Source organism: Notothenia rossii (assembly GCF_949606895.1).
Source record: "Notothenia rossii genome assembly, chromosome: 9".
Classification (NCBI taxonomy): Eukaryota; Metazoa; Chordata; class Actinopteri; order Perciformes; family Nototheniidae; genus Notothenia; species Notothenia rossii.
In genome coordinates this window covers 78265255-78285169 of record NC_136907.1, presented here as the reverse complement: position 1 = coordinate 78285169, position 19915 = coordinate 78265255, and the positions used below count along the sequence as shown (strand labels likewise).

General features: G+C 40.1%; 5 protein-coding genes across 5 annotated transcripts; 3 read left to right on the top strand and 2 right to left on the bottom strand.

The window, feature by feature from the left end:
- Positions 1-2031: 2031 nt before the first annotated feature.
- Positions 2032-3636, top strand: LOC307019970 (histone H1-like; the record flags this gene model as incomplete). Its single annotated transcript, XM_079651066.1, has 1 exon — positions 2032-3636. The coding sequence occupies exon 1, from the start codon at positions 2941-2943 to the stop codon at positions 3634-3636; it is 696 nt and encodes a 231-aa protein (XP_079507192.1). The 5' UTR covers positions 2032-2940.
- Positions 3637-4472: 836 nt separating this feature from the next.
- On the bottom strand, positions 4473-6062 carry LOC307020661 (histone H2A). Its single transcript, XM_079652188.1, has one exon. The coding sequence runs from the start codon at positions 6043-6045 to the stop codon at positions 5662-5664; it is 384 nt and encodes a 127-aa protein (XP_079508314.1). The 5' UTR covers positions 6046-6062; the 3' UTR covers positions 4473-5661.
- A 4059-nt stretch (positions 6063-10121) lies between these two features.
- On the top strand, positions 10122-11325 carry LOC307020666 (histone H2B 1.2-like). Its single transcript, XM_079652193.1, has one exon. It carries the CDS (start codon positions 10134-10136, stop codon positions 10512-10514), a length of 381 nt encoding a protein of 126 aa, XP_079508319.1. The 5' UTR covers positions 10122-10133; the 3' UTR covers positions 10515-11325.
- A 2153-nt stretch (positions 11326-13478) lies between these two features.
- On the top strand, positions 13479-13816 carry LOC307020678 (histone H4). The gene has a single exon (XM_079652205.1). The coding sequence runs from the start codon at positions 13495-13497 to the stop codon at positions 13804-13806; it is 312 nt and encodes a 103-aa protein (XP_079508331.1). The 5' UTR covers positions 13479-13494; the 3' UTR covers positions 13807-13816.
- Positions 13817-14733: 917 nt separating this feature from the next.
- Positions 14734-15153, bottom strand: LOC307020664 (histone H2A-like). Its single transcript, XM_079652191.1, has one exon. The coding sequence runs from the start codon at positions 15138-15140 to the stop codon at positions 14757-14759; it is 384 nt and encodes a 127-aa protein (XP_079508317.1). The 5' UTR covers positions 15141-15153; the 3' UTR covers positions 14734-14756.
- Between the last annotated feature and the right edge of the window lie 4762 nt (positions 15154-19915).

Genomic DNA, 19915 nt, shown 5'->3' with positions numbered 1-19915 from the left:
CTCACATTTGTCTTGCAACATAAAATGCACTCTTTTATTCTAATAGATTCTACTGTTTCTTTTTGCACTATTTTAATTGAATGTGTTTGTTTTTTTAATCAGTTTTATTGTTTTTTGTCCTATATAACTATGTTGCATTGTTGGAGGAGCCTGGGACTTAAGATTTGCATTGCGACGTCTACACTGTAGATACTGTGCATATGACAATAAAGCCTTTGAATGTTGAATCTACCGCCCCCACTGGTCCTTTTCCATACATGATTTACTCTGCTCTTTACAGCTCTTTGCACTTATAGTTAAATGGCACCTGTATTTTGTTGTCTCAGTTGAACCTGAAAATAACTCATTGTTGTTTCAAATGACATGTTATGAAGCGTCTAAAGATAACATTAACACAAATCAAACATTAAATCTAAACAGTTTGCAATACTTTATCATTTATTTTTATATATTTGATGTGATCTGTGGCAAGATCTGATTGATTCCTTGTCCCTTTTAGGTTTCATTTGTGCATGTTGCAACACCCATTTTGAACATTAAAGGTGGGGTAGGTAAGTTTGAGAAACCGACTCGAGATACACGTTTTGTTATATTCCATGGAATGCTCTTAACATCCGGATAGCAATGAATATCTGAAGTGCTTTGACAAAAAATCCATAACAAAATGTCATCTGTGGAAGCCGTAGCACTGTAAAAAGTACGACCAATCATCTGAGCCGGCCCGGCTAAAATAACTGTATTTTTCCGGCAAATGCTAGCGCACTCGAGCGCGTTTCTCCAAAATTACCGACCCCACCTTTAAACAAATAATATATTTGTTGTTGGGTTTAGCTTCCACAGTATCTACTTATTTAAGTTCAGAGATTGCTCTCTTTAAAATCAATTGTGCTTATTTTCCCGGCGCTCCCAATGTGGGAATACATTTGAGTTTCAGGTCTTCTCCTCCAGTACATAATGTAGTATGGATATGTAGAAGCACAATTGCAACTGGAAGGTTGACCCTCTTTCTCAAATGTATACATGCAAAGAATTGAGGGACAGAAAATCCCCCAAAATGATGCTACACAATACAAACACATGCAGTACTACATCCTGGTATTCTTTACCTTCTGTATGTAAAGTACCATGTCATCTTCTGCCATAATAAAGATGGTAGTACTGATGCATGCCTTCTTCATCAAGTATTTAAAGTATATCAAGTATATAAAGAAATTAGATTCAGTCTTAAATTGTATACCTCTACAAGCAGGGTGACTAAGACGATCATTTTTATACCGACCAGAGGCTGAAAAGCTCATACATGCATTCATATCAAGTAAGTTGGACTCTTCGCTGGTCTTAAAAAAAAAATGTATAGAAAAGCTTCAACTTATCCAGAACTCCGCCGCCAGGCTTTTAACAAAAACCAGAAAAAGAGAGCACATTATTCCTGTTTTATCTGAACTACATTGGCTGCCAGTGTCTTTTAGAATTTTTTTTTTTTTTAAATTAGTGGTGTTTAAAGCTCTAAATGGTTTGGCAGCCACGTATCTCACAGAGTCTCGTTGTATGTCCCTGGACGAGCCCTGAGGTCCACTTCAGCTTTTTAAATATCCCTAAAGTCCCCCAAAATAAAATGTGTGAGGCTTTCTTCCACTACGCTCCCAAACTGTGGAACACCAGGAAATATCAGAGAGGACTCAGTGGACGCATTCAAACGACAGCTAAAGACACATCTTTTTAGATTAGCTTTTTATTAGCGACATCCGCCCTTTAAGGTATTAGTCTTTATTATTCACCTACTTTGATATATTTATTTATCTTAAAGGGTTTTATCTTATATTATTTATTCCTTTATTTTGTGTCACATATAACAACACACCCTTATATATCCTATGGACGTTTGATTTGCTGTTTTTTGTATTAAAATATCCTATATTTATTCCTTTCATTTGTATTCATGCACACCTTCCCTTGTGAGGGATGGAGATAAAGCTAATATTATGAGACGCTTAAGAGGTCATGTTATTTATTTGAAAATGTGATTAAAACAATGACTTGTTAAACAAGATACATTTATATTCAATTTAGTTTGCCTCACATTTAGGAAACTCTTTGAGATTCTAATAATCCATTTGGGATAACATTGAGATTTAACAGTCTAGTGTTAATGAATAATATCATTTCATAACTAATTCCAAGCCTTTGTGCTGGTGTATGGTTCTAATTCCTTCACGTTTATGTTTCTCTGATTTTCTACAAATAATAAAGTGATAATACTTGTCTAATGTTGACAGTCAGTGGGAGTTCTGCTACCAAGAGTTAATGTCTGTTTGAGAGCCTTTGTGACCTTGCAGGTTTAGATCTATCTCTCCAACACATTTCAGGATGTAAAAAAACATGATAAAATACTCATACTATATAAATATAGTTTGTGATATGAACGTGGTATTGTGATATACATGAGAAAAGCTGTGCTAAATTAAGGTCTCTCACTGTTGAGTAACAAAGACTGTTGAACACAGCCAGGGCCTGTCCTGAGTGTGTTTGCAGACAGCAGAATTACCTCTGTTTAACAAAAAGGTGTCGACATATTTAGATTTTTTTCACATTGAGTCTTTAGTCCAACATTTCATTTAACTATATTACAAGTTTAAGTGGGATTATAAAGTATTTTAAATCCTTTAAGAGAGAGATTACAGAGAAAAGTCGCAGATCTGTACCACTCACGGCAGCAGTCTTAGAAGGTTTAAAGCCTTCCCAATGAAAAAACAGCCATATTTAAAGCTTTATTTTGCTTCTATATGAAGATAAAGTCATCTGCTATCAATTCGATTAACCTTTGAAATTCAACTCGTTCTCTAAATGTGTATTCTTTACAGTTTTAGCTGAAGAGAAAACACAAAGTGGGCACAGTTTTTCTGCAGCTCCTGCGTGCTGAGTTGAGTCTCTACGGTTCTCATGGTGTGTTCAAGTTCCTCTCTTCGCTCGGATTTCTGTTTCCGTCTCATCAGACCCGAGAATCCTCCTGACAGCATCATGGCAACAGAAGAAGCTCCCACTGAAGTCGCCGCCGCCGCCCTGGCAAAGGCACCAGCTAAGTCCCCGAAGAAGAAGGCAGCCAAGCCGACTAAGAAGGTCGGTCCTGGAGCCGCTGAGCTCATCTTGAAGGCGGTCACCGCCTCCAAGGACCGTAAAGGGATCTCTTACATCGCTGTGAAGAAGGCGCTGGCCGCTCAGGGCTACGAACACACCGCTCACATTAAACGCGCCGTGAAGAGGTTACTCGAGAAGGGATCACTTGTGCAAGTCAAGGGAATCGGAGCCACCGGCTCCTTCAAGGCAGCTGAGAAGCCCAAGAAGGTAGCGAAGAAGCCCGCAGCCAAAGCCAAGAAGCCGGCAGCAGCACCAGCGAAGAAACCCGCCGCTAAGAAGCCAGCAGCCAAGAAGGCAGTAACACCCAAGAAGGCGAAGAAGCCTGCTACTGCTGCCAAGAAAACCCCCGTGAAGAAGATCACTAAGACCCCGAAGAAGAAGGTGGCCAAGAAGGCAGCACCCAAGAAGGCAACGACCCCCAAGAAAGCTGTGAAGAAGGTGGTTAAACCAGCTGCCAAAGCAGCGAAGAAGGCACCAGCCAAGAGAGCAGCGAAGAAGTAAACGGATCATCTACTTCACCTACAAAAGGCTCTTTTAAGAGCCACCCACATACACCAAAAGAGCACTCTCCTTTATAATATTTAATGTAGCATAAATACAACTTATTGAACAAAACATAAATGTGTTGTGTACATAACTTCACATGACGCAATATATGTTTCCATGTTATATTCCATGTTGTGCTTTCATCCCACATGAAATTTACCTCAATATTATCTGAAGGGCATAGTACTACAAGTACCTGAACTGCATAACATTTACATTAGTTTGCTTTATTTAACAACACAATCTACATATAAACATACGATTTCCACACTTATTTTCAGTTGATTTGGACAAAAGCATAAGTTATATGTTATGTAATACAAAGTATATTAGTAACTATTATAGACATTTCCATAAAAATGGGTTATAATGCACAAATACTATGAAATCGACCATAGTGTTTTCATACGTGACTACTAGTTTTAAGTGTTACTGTATATTCCTCACAATCAGTGTAACTACTAAATAAGGTCTTGTTTAAATTATATATAGCAGGTTAATAAATAGTTACATTAAAGTTCGGCCAGTAGAAAATCAGGACCAATATCAACGTTTCATTTATTAATGAAATAAAAATGAATAAATAATAAATGTAACTTGACCTTATTAATCTACATTTATTTTGGGTTAATTTTATATTCAAATGAAGTCAACGAATAATGGATAACGGAAATGTATCTCTATAACAATAATGTAGTCAAGCAGAAAATAGTAGTGCTATAAACAGTATTTAAAGAATATAATTCAAACATTAATAATTAGGTTTTGTATATTTTATTAAGTGAGTTTTTAATCCTAAATATTTTTGTTTGTATTGAATGTAAATACAATTATTATAATTGCTGTTATATAACTATACTATTCTGCCACTGTTTCTAATTTTGGCTCTTGTACTTAGTGTTTGAGTTTTAAATACATTTGAGAAAAGTGTTTTATTTACAAGTATTAAAAGTAAGCAGAGGACACCAAACCAACTGAGACCTGTCTATCCCCTGCATCTACGCACACACCTACACACTGTACCACACACACGCTCCTACAGCTAACAGCCTAACAGCTGTTGAGTATTTCATTATGTGAAGCACTAAATGGTTTTAGAAAAATATCGACTCCTTGTTTGTAGATATCTACTAAACTAAAGCAAATAAAGAGAGTAGGCCTGTTATACTGAGTGATATATATTATACTCTGCTTTCTGCACGGACATCACAGCTGTTCTCGTCGCGATGAGAGCAGTTTCTAAAATAATATCCAAGGGATGCATGCAGAGCTGTCATTGGCTGAGATAAGTCCGGCCGTGCGTCACGACTCTCTGAAACATCTCTGTTCCCGGAAATGTATCCACGAAGGAGCCGTGGAGGACCCATCAGTGTATCCTCGGTTAGAGCTCCTCCAGAGAGCCTCCTCGACGCTCGATCCTCGGTCCTCGAAGTGCATTTAGAGAAATTAGATGTCCTTCAACATGGCGCGCTGAAATTCATTTCCGGAGGACCGAGGAGTCGAGGAGGGGGATTTGATGAAATGAGAAAGGGCCATAGTGTAGCTGTAAACTGAGTTGAACACTAACAACAAACAAACGTCCAACAAACGTTGTGGCTTTATTTATGTGGACTGACAGATGCAGAAACCACACCGCTATTCATTTGAGAATGTGGTGATTAACCTGCTGGATGCACGAAGGAAATTGTGAAAAGGAGTTTGCTTTAGTTGAAATAAGGCTACAACCTGCAATAAAGATGATATCACTAATAGTAATTTGGGGTTATGTTTCAAGTGTATATTGCTCTATGATGTGGGCGTTTTAAAATGTATAGGACATGTTGTATATGTTGTACACCTCAATATATATATAGTGCAATGGGGGAGATTACGGTTCTGTGACTTTAAGTAGTTGTGTAGTGAAGAGGGGAATGTACTTTAGTTGGAAGTGTGTGGCTCTTAGAAGAGCCCTTGTTGTTTGTTGAAGCGGGATCAGGGTGTTCACTTCTTGGCAGCTTTCTCGGTCTTCTTAGGCAGCAGCACAGCCTGGATGTTAGGCAGCACACCTCCCTGAGCGATGGTCACTCCTCCCAGCAGCTTGTTCAGCTCCTCGTCGTTACGGACGGCGAGCTGCAGGTGGCGGGGGATGATACGGGTCTTCTTGTTGTCCCGGGCGGCGTTTCCAGCCAGTTCCAGGATCTCAGCAGTCAGGTACTCCAGGACAGCGGCCAGGTACACCGGGGCTCCTGCACCGACACGATGGGCGTAGTTACCCTTCCTCAGATGCCTGTGGACACGGCCGACGGGGAACTGGAGCCCGGCCCGGGATGAGCGAGTCTTAGCCTTCGCCCTGGCCTTTCCTCCGGTTTTGCCTCTTCCTGACATTTCGTGTTAGTTTCTTAATCGAGCTTCGAAAAGAGAATGCTGCATCGTCACCAAAGCGGCGACTATATACGTCATTGCCACTCTCTGATTGGTTACAAGTGATCGTATCTTCAATCGACCAATCAGAAAAGAGTCAAGTTCCTTGTTTTACTATAGGATTTCCTTTGAAAACTGCTACTTCAAAATAACGTGAAAGACTCAATCAGAATCCCTTTATTCGCCCCACGTAGGGAAACCTTACATTTGGTGTCGGGTACAACAAGGGAAGTCACTAAACGTTATCTATTATTCAAAAGTAAGGAATATGGAGGCCTGGGAGCCATAGACCTGGGCATTCAACTCAAAATGACCGTTGTAAAAAATATTACAGCTGCAATAAATAGGAAAGCACCTTGGGTTGAGGATAAAAAAAAGAAGAGGCAGAGCCAGAAATGGACCATATTAAAAAATTAGTTTATGGTGACTTCATAACTGAACTTGCGCATTTATAGATAGATTGGATCGGACTCCGAATATAGAGTGATTTTTAAAATGGTAAATGATTTAAAATATGGAGGTTATATAGCATACAAAAACCTTACATTGTCACAGCAAAACCACCAGACTCAGGGAAAGTTTCATTCCACAGGCCATAAGACTATTAAACACTTGAACTTTTTAACCCTTAGATGCATAAGTGGGTCTTTTTTGACCCGGTGAGTTTTTTTTCTTGGATTATCTTTGTAATTACATTTTTTTTATCATGTCATATTACAGCTATTCCTCAAAAACCATGTTTTGGATATCATGCCATTCAAATTTTTTATTTACATTTTAAGAAATTGTAGTTTTTGTATAACTACCCCAAGCTTCCATAAGTGGGTCAAAAATGAAATTTTAAAATTATAAATAGGGAAAAATTAAATATAAAATATTTCTCGTGTGAACCAAAATATAATACAAAATAAGTGATTTTTCTTAACCAAAATGGCATAAAAACACATTATTCTAATACGGGTCCTTTTTGACCCACTTATGGAAGAGTGTAGGGTCCAGTCACTCGTGCATCTAAGGGTTAAAACATCCATGACCATTCATCTGTTTGCATCTTGCGAATTATTTATCTAATATATCTTATTCCATTTACTTGTAGACTATATGGCCTCCTCTTTCACTATTTCAATGTTGTTTGAATTTACTTGCACATCTAAAAACATTGTCTTGCACTATTTAATCTGTTTTATGTCCTATATATTCATGTTGCACTGTTTGAGGAGCCTGTGACTTCAGTTTTTCATTGCCATATCTACACTGTAGCTGCTGAGCACATGACAATAAAGCCTTGAAACTTGAAAAGTGACAATAAAGACTACTAAACCATTCGCTATTGTGATATAATCATGTATATATGACGTATACACTATATATTTCACACACTGACCATCATTGTATGTTGACACATTACTGTTCTGTAATTTCACACTCTATTTTTGTATCCGTTGGTTAAAAAATAACCATACATAATTAGCCATATTTAGAGAAAAAGAAAGAGGAAATTGATTTGGAATATGAGTGATTATTCTTTAATAAATCTCACCAGCCAATTTACAGAACAATCTGAGGACAAAATAAACACATTTCTTACCAAATAAAGCTTTAACAATAAGCACTGTAAACACACACGATGGAGCACATCTCCAAAAACTAGACACAACTAGAAAAACCTGTCCCACACGGACAACACACTGCACAGGATACACAAGTCACACTCTCACAGGAGAAGGACGTTTTTCTTCGGTCAAACTACTAAAAACATTCAATAATGTCTGAAAGAGGCTATGGAGGAATTTGTCTTGTACGACCCAATCTGTGCTGAAGAATGAGTAGAAGAGGGACGGGTAGAGAGGATAGAGAAATAGATTGGAATGAAGACCTATCATTAATGGAAGTACCAACACTTCTCAATAACTCAATGATAACTGAGAAAACTAATTGATATCTGTAGATCTGTGAATCCTTTTTCAAATCAAATCAAGTTTTATTTATATAGCACATTTTTTTAAAACGATTTTTGGTCAAGCCAAAGTGCTGTACATGCAATAAAAACACTTTACTACAATAGCAAACAGAAGACAATAAATTACAACAGCAAAAATAAGAAATCACACACAGGGAAATGTCATGAGTCGTGCTCCGCTCTGACTAGAAGGCCAGGGAGAAGAAGTTAGTCTTTAGTGTTGATTTAAAAACCCCTAGGGTCTGGGCCGACCTCACATGGAGGGGCAGAGTATTCCAGAGCCTGGGTCCAGGCTCCCCAGGCTGCGAAGGCTCGGTGCCCTCGGGTTTTGAGCCTGGTCTTGGGCACTATCAGCAGCAGCTGGTTAGCCGACCTTAAAGCTCTGGCTGGGGTGTAGCGAGGGACAGGCTTCACGAAATATGACTCGAAATGTGAAACATGTATTGACAAAATGTATGTTTCTCATCACTTTTCAATAAGTCATTAAATCTACGGTCTTCAATGACTACTCTGATAATCTGTTAGTTAAATCCTCTTTATCTTCTGGGGACTTTCCACTAGAGGCTTCTGGAAGCTCTTTTGTTTAAAAGATACACATTTATTAACCAAACTAAATCTGAAGATACATAGTAACTTTTACAAATAGACTGGAATGGACTTCCAAATAAAATGATTTTAAATATTGTGGATATATTACAAATAGACCTGTCATTTAATAATGAATGTACCAAAGTTTTACAATTGAAAGTTAGCAGCTGTCAGAGAGCCTGAGAGATGTGATGAGGCGCATCTCAGTTTACATACTGGCAGTCAGAGCTGTGGTCTCTTGGAGCTGTTACATGAAAACAAAAAAAAGGCCCTATGATTAATTGTGAGGAGGATGAGACCCTGCAGCACCTCCTCATTGATGCTACAGAGCGCAAGAGGTCTGGTCGGTCCTGCGAGGCCTCGGTCTAGATTTCAACATTAACCACATTTAAATTATGTATTGTAGAGTCAAGGAAAAGATGGATATAAAAAAATGAGAACTTTTCCAGCTTGTCATCTGCATCACATATATGCAGATCTGGAAGACCGGATGCACCATGGTGCCAAACCAAACAATAATTAACAGTAGTACAATAATAAAACATATCCAAACGAAGCTATGGTGAAGAAAAAGCCTCGAAAAGTCACAGACTCTACCATGGAGGCTAATCAGACGATGCACTCTCTGGACTCTAAAATACTGTTCTTTTGGATTTATGTTATTCATTTATGTATTATGTGTATTTTCAATGTAGTCTTTGTTCATGTCAATTATGTATTGTTCAAATAATTTAAAATAAAGTATTACAAAAAAAGCAAAGGAGGGGCTTTCAAGTGAAGACATTGGGATTTAAAGAAGAGTACATGTGTGGATAATATCTTGTCTAATAGAGGAAAATAATTAATCTATAGGTAAAAAAAGGGTTACCACCGCACCCTGGGCGCTGTACAATTAAATCAATTAAACAAGAAATAAAAATACTTGGTTTGACTATATGTAATGAAAACTGTGCTGACCTAATTTGGGAGAATACACTGAGCAGAGGTGCTACTTGAGGTGGAGATACAGCCCACTGGAGTCATTTAAATGAAAAAAACACATCAAATACCTACATAATAAATATGTTGTTGTTGATTTTATAACATTTAAACATATGAATAAAAATGTATATAGCAATTTTACTAAATATATATATATATCATTAATTAAATTATAGAAGGACCCTTGGTTGTGTTACATCACAGCTAGCCTAAATAAGATCCCTTGATTAAATCAGACAAAGACAAAACATTTTAACATGCTCATTCCAGTGGCTACCAAACTACAGGGATAAGACATAAAACGGGGGGGTGCAGAATAATGTTTAAATACTTTTTTCCCCTTTTTACAATACAGTACAGTAGATAGGCTACATCTGATCAAAGTACATCGTAGGCTCAGTCATGTGGAGACGATAACCAATCCCGTGCGAGCAACAGCACAGCTATATTTGCATCGAGGGGATATAAATAGACCGCGCTGTGTCTGAGAGGCACCGAGTCTGACCAACCTCACACTCACATCATGCCTGCCGATGCACCCCCCGTGAAAGCGGCCAAGAAGGGCTCAAAGAAAGCCGTCGCTAAGAGCGTCAGCAAGACTGGAAAGAAGAGGAGAAAGTCCAGGAAGGAGAGCTACGCCATCTACGTCTACAAGGTGATGAAGCAGGTCCACCCCGACACCGGCATCTCCTCCAAGGCCATGGGCATCATGAACTGCTTCGTGAGCGACATCTTTGAGCGCATCGCCGGTGAGGCCTCTCGTCTGGCTCACTACAATAAGCGCCGCACCATCACCTCCAGGGAGATCCAGACCGCTGTCCGCCTGCTGCTGCCCGGAGAGCTGGCTAAACACGCCGTGTCTGAGGGCACCAAGGCCGTGACCAAGTACACCAGCTCCAAGTAAACTCTGCTGCTGACATACCAACAACACAAAGGCTCTTTTAAGAGCCATCTACTGCATCTATAGACCTATTCCTGTTTTGAATAAGTGTCATAAACTATCCATGACTCGCATACATGATATGTAAATCACCATCCATCCATCCATCTTCTCCCCGCTTATCCGTGGTCGGCTCGCGGAGGTAGCAGTTCCAGCAGAGAGCCCCAAACTTTATTTTCCCTGGCCACATCAACCAGCTCTGACTGGGGGATCCCAAGGTGCTTCCAGGCCAGCGAAGAGATATAATCCCTCCACCTGGTCCTATGTCTACCCCTTAGTCTCTTCCCAGCTGAATTCGCCTGGAACACCTCCCTAGGAAGGCATCCAGGTGGCATCCTAACTAGGTGCCCGAATGTAAATCACTTGACATGAAATACATATTTGATACAGTTCAAAGAGGCATTGTTTACATACCACTTTCCACAATGGCTCAAGCAAAACAGCTTTTGCATAATTTAAAGACCAGGTGGTAGTACAAATAGCCGTAGAGACATGCCGTGCTTTACTTTCTCTTTATTTTTCATCTGAATGCAATATATCTGTCCAACAGCACCCTCTGGTTACAACAGGACACAACACGTGGTTATGTTACTATTTAATATCAGCATCAGGAAAGCCCTAAACTTTCATCATTGACCCTGGAAAGATTATCAATTGCTTTTTTTATTCTGGTCAATCCCAATAATATCGCTTGTTTTGGGTCTCACGCCAGACAGCTCGAGGCAACCTTTCATTCACCACTTCCATTAGAATATTTTACCTTTTATTTTTTAGAACTGTCTCTTAAACTGTCTCTTAAATTGTTTTTTAGAAAACGTTATTTTATATTATTTCGGCAGTACATGATATACAATTGTTACATTAATAATACATAACACACAATGAATAAATATATAAATAACATAAAGAGAGCATGTGTATGTTCCAATGAGACTCAGTTCGGTCACAGACTCAAAACGCCCCATGGCTGAGTCTGGGATTTGTCCAGGGTTTTTCTTCTCCTTAGTTCAGTGATAACCTGTTTCACGATGGTGCCTCTGTTTATGATCGTCTGATTTAGTATCATCTTGCATCTTGTCTTCCAGATCTTCATACATGTTATACAAATTACCAGCTGAAAAAGTTCCCTGTGTTTATTGTCCATCCCCTCATCCAGAATACAATACATGATTGAGACATATTCTACATTGAAGTCTAAACCGATGCCCCGTAGGAGCGACCACACCTCCTGGGCTCTGTAGCAGTCCATGAGGAGGTGCTGTAAAGTCTCGTCCTCCTCACAGTTAATCATGGGGCATGTTCTAGTTTTCACATAGCAGCTCCATGAAACCACAGCTCTGACCGCAAGTCTGTTGACTGATATCAGCCACCTCACGTCTCTCATGCTCTCCGATAACTGTTTACTTTTTACTAATTTTAAGACTTCGTTACCTTCGTCAGGTGTTTTTGTATGTTATAACACCTCCATATTTGAAATCGTTTATCATTTTAAAAATTACTCTATTCGGTAGTCCGATCCAATCTATCCCTAAATGCTGAACTTCAGTTGTGAAGTCACCATAAACTAATTTGTAATAGGGTCCATTTCTAGCTCTGCCTCTCCTTTTTGTCCACCTTGATATATCCCCAGGTGCTTTCCTTGATATTGCTGCTGTAAACATTTTAACAAAAGTAATTGTAAGTTTAATATCTAGGTCTATGGCTCCCAAGCCTCCATATTCCCTTCTTTTAAATAATAAATTACGTTGAGTACAATTATCAGAGCCAAAGAGTAGTTAAAAATACATTCTGTCAAAAATGTTTCCATAAGGCAATACCATTTTCTAATAAATAATTTTCTCTACAAAAGTATCTTTTAAATGTGTAAATGAAAAGCTTTAATTGACCAGAATTATAACATTTTGTGAGAGCTGAAATATGTTATAAATTGAAGAAGTCCATGGTTATTTGTCTGTTACTTTATATTTACCATTAACTATTTGGTACATTTCTTGATTTTTTAATTTAATCATGTTGATGACGGCTACACAACCAAACCTAAATACAGTGTATAGATTCAGGTGTTTCCATTGGACTAATTCTTACTTTTATGTCATTGTTGACATGTTTTATACAAATGTATGTCTTGACTCATCAGAAATTATTCAAAAGCATATTCTTCCAAACTCCTTGCTGTAGTTTGATACACAGGAGACTATTGATGTGTGTAGTGAGTTTGGTAGTAATAAGCTGGATAATAGTGATTGAATATTATTGTATTCTCTTTTTTCGGTGTTGCACTTTGCAGACGGTCCCTGAGCACTCGTTTCTTCTCCGGCTGCGGATAGAGACCAATGTAATGTGTCCAGCTCGGAGGACGGCGCGTATTGGCTTTTTTTAATCAAAATGTGATTGTAGTTCGTTGTCAACCTTACCAGGGTACTTAGGAGACGTACTTTGTGTCTGAATAACGTTTTGTTCATGAGTTATTGATCCATGAAATCAGAATATCCCATTATCGTTCCAACCTTACTGGACTAAGCCAGAAGACCGTCTCATTTCGTAGACTACTCTTAATTGCGTGACTCTCACGCTCAATACGTGAGTGTTGGCAGCCCTGCTCAGAGTATGTTTTGAATACTTTGATCAACTTTAAATGTAATGTTTTTCTCAGAAAGGGTCTTATTTCAATTATAAATGTTATTAAGCATGTGAGGGTTGTATTACATATTAACAAACGTTTAATCATCAAACGCTTAGTATAAAGCCTGACTGAATTATATAAACAATATTAGAAGGAAGACAAAATGTTTTGAAAGATAATGTGGAGGCTGTAGCGTGGGCCCCGCCTAGCCGCTTTCCCGCTCTCCGTCTTCTCTTAGGTCCGCAGTGAATGTTTAAATACTGCCGGTCACTCTGCGTCTACTTATTCGTTCTGTAAGAGCCGACATAACGATACCTGAAAATGAGTGGAAGAGGAAAAGGAGGAAAGGGACTCGGCAAAGGAGGCGCCAAGCGTCACCGTAAAGTCCTCCGTGATAACATCCAGGGCATCACCAAGCCCGCCATCCGCCGTCTGGCTCGCCGTGGCGGAGTGAAGCGTATCTCCGGTCTGATCTACGAGGAGACCCGCGGGGTGCTGAAGGTCTTCCTGGAGAATGTGATCCGTGATGCCGTCACCTACACCGAGCACGCCAAGAGAAAGACGGTGACCGCCATGGATGTGGTGTATGCCCTGAAGAGGCAGGGCCGCACTTTGTACGGCTTCGGAGGTTAATCAACTACACTTTAACATACCTGGAAAAACAACGGCTCTTTTAAGAGACAACCAAATTACTCAAAGAGTCTGTTTGTTTCCTTTCAATAGCGGCAATATCACATAAACTTTTCAATTCACTTTACAGAACGATTGCCATAGAAAAATGTTCACCTATTGGACAATGTTGTTGATCCGACATACAAATCAATTATGTTCTAAATACCACGTTTTGTCACAAGTCAGCCTCTACCCAACACCTGGTGGATAAAGGTTGGAATTTAATGTTATTCATTTCAATGTGCGTGTGGGCTAAAGATACCATCGAGTGCTTAAATGCTACGGTACGCTATTGATCGGTGAACTGCAGACACCTGCCAATAAGTAACACTGATATTGTGTAGCGTAAACTGAGTTAAACAATGATGGGTCCAACGAACGTTGTGGCTTTATTTATGTGGACTGTCAGATGTAGAAACCACACCGCTATTCATTTGAGAATGTGATTAACCTGCTGGATGCACGAAGGAAATTGCGGAAAGTAGTTTGCTTTAGTTGAAATAAGGCTTTACGGGAGTATTGAGTTATATTTCTCACGCTACCTAACATCCATGAAGGCGACATGATAGAGGTAGGTCTGTCACTCTGGATGCCATATATATATTCAACATGAAACGTGATTTTGAATACATTGTATTTTTCAAAGTTCAGGATAAAAACTTATGACCACGAAATAGGTCCATAGACTACAACATGCAATGCAAATATTATTAATGGTAATTTAGTGTTATGTTTCAAGTGTATTTGCTCTATAATGTGTGTGTGTGTGTGTGTTGTTAGTTGGGTGACTTGGTGTAACATGTGTTGTGCACATCAATACATGTAGGGCAAGGGGGGGAGACATGTCTTTAGCTGGAAGTGGGTGGCTCTTAAAAGAGCCTTTGTTGTCTGTTGAAGCGGGATCAGGGTGTTCACTTCTTGGCGGCCTTCTCGGTCTTCTTAGGCAGCAGCACAGCCTGGATGTTAGGCAGCACACCTCCCTGAGCGATGGTCACTCCTCCCAGCAGCTTGTTCAGCTCTTCGTCGTTGCGGACGGCGAGCTGCAGGTGGCGGGGGATGATACGGGTCTTCTTGTTGTCCCGGGCGGCGTTTCCAGCCAACTCCAGGATCTCAGCGGTCAGGTACTCCAGCACAGCGGCCAGGTACACCGGGGCTCCGGCACCGACACGATGGGCGTAGTTACCCTTCCTCAGATGCCTGTGGACACGGCCGACGGGGAACTGGAGCCCGGCACGGGATGAGCGAGTCTTGGCCTTCGCCCTAACCTTTCCTGCACCTTTTCCTCGGCCAGACATTTTCTATGTGATTATTCTTTGACGTCTTGAATGAAATGAGTTGATCACTGTTCTCACCAGCTTATATAGTAGCGCAGCTGTACGCTCATTGGTCAGATTGATCCGTAACTGTGATCGTCCAATCAGAAAACAGGTCAGTCTGCCGCCCGAATTCTTTTCATAATGAAACTGAATTTTCTGAAATTGTTTTCACCCGTTCAAAGATGAATATAAACTCCTGTAATTTAAGAAGCGAAAGTCTCAATGTGTAGAGAACATTAAGACATTCAAAAAGGTGTCATACTTAATGATCATTTACAGTGTGTAATTCACTTATTAAATAATATATTTAAGCAAGTGAGCTATTGCTTTTATAAAACGGTTACCAAGTGTGGCAATATGAAAGAAAAATACACACTCTAATTTAAATCGTTTTTATTAGTAAATAATGATGTTCAAAATAAAATAGTCCCTCCGTTGCCTTCTGCACAAAACATAGTGCAAGATGGTTGCTATGCAACAACACTAACAGCAAGCGAACATATTAGACAGAGAGCGTTGATCCATTATTTGGCTGTTTATTTACATTAATGTGTATGTTGCTGTTTATTGTGCATCCACTGAAATGGCAGTTTAACGCCACTACCACCAATTAATCATTTCAAAACCAGTTTTAAAAAAAAAAAGAAAGGTGTTCACTTGCACCGCAAGTAATATTTTAGCTGTATTAAAATGGAAATTATGTTGACGTATATTAGACTTTGTAAGAGGAAAGCAGTAGTAGATGAAGTGGGTGGCTCTAAAGGCCCAGATACACCGGCCAGTCACCTGAGAAGTCGTCGACACCGACTGTTGCGTCGCCGGACTCTCCTGCGTATTTTCCGACTTCGCGCACTGGAACACACCGCAAATCCGAGCCGAGCACGTATGAACTGCGCATGCGTGAGTGGCAATAACTCTCCTTACCAGCAGGCGGTAGTGTGTATTCATCATTCAAAAGAGGCAACAACCGGAAGACAGAGAAGAAAAACAGACTCCGTGATATAAACAAACAACAAATAGCGTTTTTCTTAACCCTTTTTTACCTTCGTCCATTGAAAACATGAACGAACAGGAGCAGGACGAACGGGAGGTAGCTAGCAGCCCTTGGACTCACGCTTGTGTTAAATCATTTGTTTACCTCCCTCACTTCCGTTAACGCTTCTCATGCACTGATTCGCTAGCTGAACAGCCAATCAGTGTTATCCCTTTGTCCGACTTCCGGTGGTGTTCTCATGTTGAATCGGCAAGAAAAGGCGTCAGGTCGGCAGAAAAGACCCGACGGTGCGGTGCACACCACTCCGAATAGGGCGTGCCCACGCTCATGTTCGGCCTGACTCCCATTTACTGCCGATTTCGGGCCGGTGTATCTGGGCCTTTAAAAGAACCGTTGGTTTGTAGCAGTAGCGGCAGCAGTTTACTTGATCACGGCTTTGGTGCCCTCAGACACGGCGTTGCCTAGAGTTGACTGGCATGAAACCCAAACAAAATATGGTAAAATAACCACCTGTTGTAGTCAGAAGGTGCTGTTGGACATATATATTGCATTGAGATGAAAAATAAAGAGGAATTAAAGCACAACATATATCTACTCTCTAAGGCTAATAAATTGTACTTATACAGCAGAGGAAAAAAAACACCACCTCGTCTTTAAATTATTCACACGTTCTGTTTTGCCTGAGCCATTTGTAAACAAGGCTTCTTTGAACTGTTTACGTATCAAACGCTTATTTCATTTCAAATGATTTACAAGCCATTCAAACTGGTCCAAAAAGAAGGCATTTCTTATATTTCTAGAGATTACATGAAGGCTGAACCTTTATAAAAAACCTGTAAATGTCTGAATTGAATCGAGTGTGTGCATTAATGCAAATGTGTTTTAACAGTTGTTAAAGAGCATCTTGCAGGTTTCTTTTTTTTCTACATTTATGCTTAAACTTGCTTGAAAATTACAATTAAAAAAGTGAATGTAGGATTTGATATGTTTTACGAGACATAAGGGCAGGAATTCAGATGGAAAGGAGCAATTTTGAGCTCTGCTCTTAAAACTGCTTTTTTTAAGGTCAAACGCGTCATATTACATCACAAAGGGTAAACATCTCCGCTCTCTGACCGCGGCTATAATTAGTAGTTGAGTTGAGCGGTTGTGTTTTAGTGAGCTTGAGTTTGTTTGTTTGTTTCCCCTTGTCTGTGTTGTTTGTGTGTGCGTGGTGGCTGTCACTCCTGGCTCCCGGCTCAACCTCCACTCACCTGCTGCAATCAGCTGTGCATCCTCCCCGACTACACACCTGCTTTCCATTAAACCATTTACAACGGCATATCAACGGAGGCTCCACAACCTTTCTCCGCCAGATCGTCAAGTATCAGCCGTATCTTGTGTCTCCCCTCCGGTACACAGCACCGTAGTGTGGAGTTGCATTAGGTAACGCGAGATACGGCTGGTACTTGCGCATTAGTTTCTGTTATGGATCAGTATCAACAGTCCTGCCAGTAACGTTACTATATTATCAATGCTACTTTAGTTATAGCCTGATATATGATAGCTAACTTTACAATGTTGTGATGTGACGTTAGCTAACATTCTGTAGCTAACGCCGGTCACTCACCAAGATAGCTGCCCAGTTCTCCACTGGTTCTCCTCACACCACAGCTCAATTTCTCTCCGATGGCCGTTATTTCTTCTAATCTTTGGCTGCTCCTGGTCTCTTGGAGACCTAGCAGGCTCATAATTATAAGGTTGTGGTCCGTCATATGCATTCGAATATTCATGTTCAAATTCTTCTGTGTCGAAACTAGCATTGGGATCCATGTTTATTAATACGTTACACCGGCCACTCTCCCCCTTGTTTCCCCTATGTTACGTCACACGCGGGAGGTCACGTGCCGAGGCTTTTTTATGCGGAAGTGAACATTTCTTAAAAAAACAACGCCAGATGTCACTGTACTGTATATTTCTGTATATTTTTTTGAAAATCTAGTGTATTCATCATTTTCCTACACATTTATTCACAGGTGTCTTTAATCTGGAAGTTGCTCTTTAAGCATTATTTTGTCCAACTAGCCTCTATATTATGAATTTGATGTTTGTCTAAACTGCTAAGAAGCTGACAGCTGAGTTAGAACAGAAAGACATGCAGGCCATAATCACTAGACGCTCAAAAGAGGAATGTGTGTAAGGCTTACATGAACTGAATTGAAACACATTGGCTGATTAATAAACAAGACATTCAAGTCAAAGTTTTAGGCATTTTCATTTGCAGCACGCTGTAAATATGGACTATGAAGGAACACATGCAATGGGGAAACACAAATACTTTACTGAGAGTGAAGATGACACATGAACATAGTTACTGTATGGTACTGAAGACATAATACAATATATTGCATTTACCTCTTCCTCTAACTCTCTCTCCAAAAGTGGCCTCCATTGTTGTGCACAACAAAGTGTTCAAACTCAGGTTTGTAAGTGATCTAATTTTAACATAGCATTCTGGGTGCAGGGGCTTGATCATTGAGTGTGGTATTTCAGTGGCAGTATTTTGCAAACAACACAGGCTGTTGGTTTTGAATAATGTATCTAATGTAGGCTAAATAAGAGTGAGTAGTTATTTGCAAAAAGTGTATTTTGGAATATCAAACTTCGTGTAAAGCAGACGATGTGCTTATGATTTAGCATATCTGTTCAATAGATGAAAGGCAACTTGAGTTGAATAATTGCGCCAAAAGTATCAGTTTGTGTCTTGGTAATTGCACAAAGCTGTAATAGGCCACAAATAATCACATTTTTCTAAAAACACAGCAGCAAAACCTATTTTATCCACCCAAAAATGAAGGCCCACCTCGCTATTTTTTAGCATTAAATAACGTACACTTAAACTGATATAGCCTTTTTGGGTGGATAAAATAAATGTTGCTTTTGCCCACGTCCTCAGCAGTACATGGCTCTGCTGTGCCGAGGCTCCTGTGTGTTTCTCCACACGACTACTGTAGTACACTGATTATGGATATATACCACATACTACCCCACTTCAAAAGACCAGAACTATCCCCTTAAGGGCAGCTGTTGATGTTCACAACAACAAAAAACGCATGCAGGTTGTAGTCTGTAGCCAGACAGTGGTAGATCTGGCCGTGGTGGAGCATGGTGGTGGGCAGCGGTGTGACTTCTAGCTGTCATGGTGATGTTAATATGACAAGGGACTGCCGGCTTGAACTTTACCGAGAGCAGAGTCCACTAGTGGCGCCTCACAGGGATACCTATGGTGCAGAAGCAGCAGTGAAGTCCTTGTTGATCCCTGGCACTTTGAGGGCAGACAGATCCAGCAGCTCTCAGCTCTCAGAGACATCAACACATAAACTATTCTGTGTGCATAGCTTACTTTCACATAACTACTAATCTCTCACTTTACTTTCTCTGACATTGTTCTCTGCTATGGACTGCGGACATCCCAGCCATGTTCTCTACCGGGCCTGGTTTTACACACTGTGGGTTTAAGCAAGATATAGAAATGATGAGATGATGTGTGAGACATGATGAGTGTGTAGTTTTAGTATTTGAATTACAATGACATTATTCTCAGTTATTGGTTTGTACCACTGCTGCTCTGTACAGCTGAGTACTGGGGACCCACTGGGAGTTATGTGACTGGAGCAGGAGATTAAGACACGTCACACCTGCAGCCATGATGCTCCAGCTCAACGGGGGTTGAGTCTTTCAGCCCCACCTGTAAGAAGAGAAACAAAAATAAATACGTATT